The following is a 2,719-nucleotide window of genomic DNA, read 5'->3' on the forward strand; positions in this document are numbered from 1 at the left end:
GGGGCGCACTGCGCAGGCGCGGGGCGGGGTCCTACCTGGGAAGGAGCAGAGGGAGGTGGAGTTGGGGCACAGGGTCCCGTTGCCCACCCGCGGCACCACCTTCAGGCTGAGGATCTGCTGTAGGAGCCCGGCCGAGCCCCCGCTGCCGCCGCTCCCCTCGCGCTCCATCCCGCCGCCATCCACCGCAGAGAAAGGGGCGGAGGGAGTGCCCGAAAGTGCAGACGCCGAGCTCCGCTCACCGTACCTCCCGCCGCCTCGGCGTCACCTGCGGCCACAGCCCTCTTCTTCCTCCCACCAGCCCCAACGGCGCTGCCAAGTGATGGTTCTTTCCTCCAATCACAGGGCGCCTCAGTTGGCTGGGGCGGGGCGACTGTTTCTCCCGCCCCCTGACGTTGCGTAAGCCTGGCAATACCCAGCCCCGTACCTCTCAGGCTACGCCCCCTACTGGACGAGTCTCCCTGCTTTATGTGGCGGGCGCTTGCGCTCCGCCGTGCCCGTCTCAGTAGCGCCCCCTAAGAGAAAGTGAAGGAATTGCACATGCCAGTTCAGACCAGCGATGTAGATCCAATACAAAGCAAGGATCATGACCAATTTGTAACCCCATCATTTATAATGTTGCATAGCCCAGCCTTCACGAGTTAGACACGTGAACCCAGTTTTCCAGAACTAACTACCCTCAAGCTCACAGACCCCAATAAAGTCTTGAGATTTTTTTTGGGGGGGGGTCCAGTCGTGGGGCCTGAACTCTGGGCCTGGGCACTGTCCCTTGGCTATTCAGCTCAAGGCTAGCGCTCTACCACTTGAGCCACAGCGCCACTTTCGGCTTTTTTTCTTTTTGCTTATGTGGTGCTGAGGAATCGAACCCAGGGCCTCATGCATGCAAGGCAAGTGCTCTACCATTAAGCCACCTTCCCAGCCCAGGTCTTGAGATTTTTGTCATTCCTGGGCCTGAGCTGCTTCACTCAAGGCTAGCACTACCACTTGAGCAACAGCGCCACTTCCGTTTTTTTCTGTTTATATGGTACTGAAGAATCGATCCGAGGGTTTCATGTATGGTTGAGCTCTTGAGACCTCCAGATCATGGCTCCTTCGTGAGCCTACACATTCCCCTGTCTGGAGAGGGCACTTTTGCTTTCATTTTGCTTTATATAACTAAACCCAATTCTGCTTTCGGTATCTTCTGTATCCATTCTTGAATTCTCTCTGACAATCAAAAGCTTTCTGGTTTCCAGATCGGGTGACCCAAATCCCGTAACAGTTAGGAAGTCAAATTCTTTACAACAGAATGAACAGGATTGCTTCTCCAAATTGGGGGGAGGGGGAGGGCAACACAAACTCTTGAAAAATCACAAAACACGTAGAAAGCAAACTAAAAATGAAGTGATGGGGGGTGTTTGTTTTTTGCACTGATAGAGAGGCTTGAACCCAGGGCCTGGGTATGATCCTTTAGCATTTTCCCCTCAAGGCTAATAGTGGCCTTTTCCTGGTTCATTGGAAGTAAGTTTCATGGACTTTCCTGACTGGGCTGGCTCCAAATATTGACCCTCAGATCTCAGCCCTCTGAGTAGCTAGGATTGCAGGCATTGGCCACAGACAGGTGTTTGATTTATAATTTTTTTTTATTTTATTGGGCACTGTCCCTGCTCAAGGTTATTGCCTACCACTTTGAGCCACAGCTCCACTTCTGGTTTTCTAGCAATTAACTGGAGATAAGTCTAAGTGACTTTCCTGCCTAGCCTGGCTTTGAACCAAGACTCTCAGATCTCAGCCTCCTGAGTAGCTAGGATTACAGTCAGGTGTGAGCCACCAGTGCCTGGCAAGTTTTATACTTTAAATAAACAACCTCTCATTTATTTCACTGACAGTGAGATGAAGAACTATAAAACTTTTAGAAGGCAATGTAGAATATTTTATCTTCTCAGCATAGTAAACTTTTTTAAAACTTTAAAATTATTGTAAAGATGGGGCTGGGAAGGTGGCTCAGTGGTAGAGCGCCTGCTTTGCAATGTATGGGGCCCTGGGTTCGATTCCCCAGCACCACATAAGCAAAAAAAAAAAAAAGCCAGAAGTGGCGCTGTGGCTCAAGTGGAGAGTGCTAGCCTTGAGCTGAAGAGCTGAGGGACAGCACCCAGGCCCAGAGTTCAGGCCCCACAACCGGACCCCAAAAAAAAATTATTGTAAAGATGATGTACAGAGGTGTTAGCTACGTAAGCCAGGTAATGAGTACAGTTCTTTTTGGACAATGTCACTCCTTCCCCCTGCAAAAACAGTTGTTAAATTAGATACCATCTGCTGGGCACTGAGGGATTACACCTGTAATTCTAGCTATTTGGGAGGCTGAGATTAGGAGGTTTGAGGTTAGCCTAAGTAGAAAAGTCTGTGAAACGCCATCTCAGTGGAAGAAGCTGAGCATGGTAGCACATACCTGTTGTCCAAGCTATTGTAGGAAGTGAAAAATAGGGGAATCCCAGTCCAGGCGAGTGGCTAGGCAAGCAAGAACTTGTCATAAAAACCGAGGGCATTATAAAGATCGGGTGTGGGGAGGAGTAGGGAAGTAAAGTAATAGCAGTGTGCACTTAGTAAGCATTAGACCCTGAATTAAAATCCCAGTAGAAACCAAGGGTCGGTGACTCACATTTGTGAGGAGAAAAAAATGCATTGGGAGAAGGTGGTGCCTAAACCTAATTTAGAAAGTAGCCCAGTTGGTTTTGGCATATGA

The 2,719-nt window shown here is 49.7% G+C and overlaps 1 protein-coding gene across 3 annotated transcripts in view; it reads right to left on the bottom strand.

The window, feature by feature from the left end:
* The window catches only part of Tmem170a (transmembrane protein 170A), an 11,447-nt gene extending 11,165 nt beyond the window's left edge, over positions 1 to 282 (bottom strand). For 2 of the 3 annotated variants that reach the window (XM_013012615.1, XM_013012614.1), the window contains exon 1: positions 36 to 282. In XM_013012615.1, coding sequence (XP_012868069.1) covers positions 36 to 168 — 133 coding nt within the window. In that variant the 5' untranslated portion in view covers positions 169 to 282. The remainder of the gene's footprint in view (positions 1 to 35) is intronic. The other variant, XM_013012619.1, reaches the window with a different exon arrangement.
* Between the last annotated feature and the right edge of the window lie 2,437 nt (positions 283 to 2,719).

This window comes from Dipodomys ordii, unplaced genomic scaffold (genome assembly GCF_000151885.1).
Source record: "Dipodomys ordii isolate 6190 unplaced genomic scaffold, Dord_2.0 Scaffold18, whole genome shotgun sequence".
Lineage (NCBI taxonomy): Eukaryota > Metazoa > Chordata > Mammalia > Rodentia > Heteromyidae > Dipodomys > Dipodomys ordii.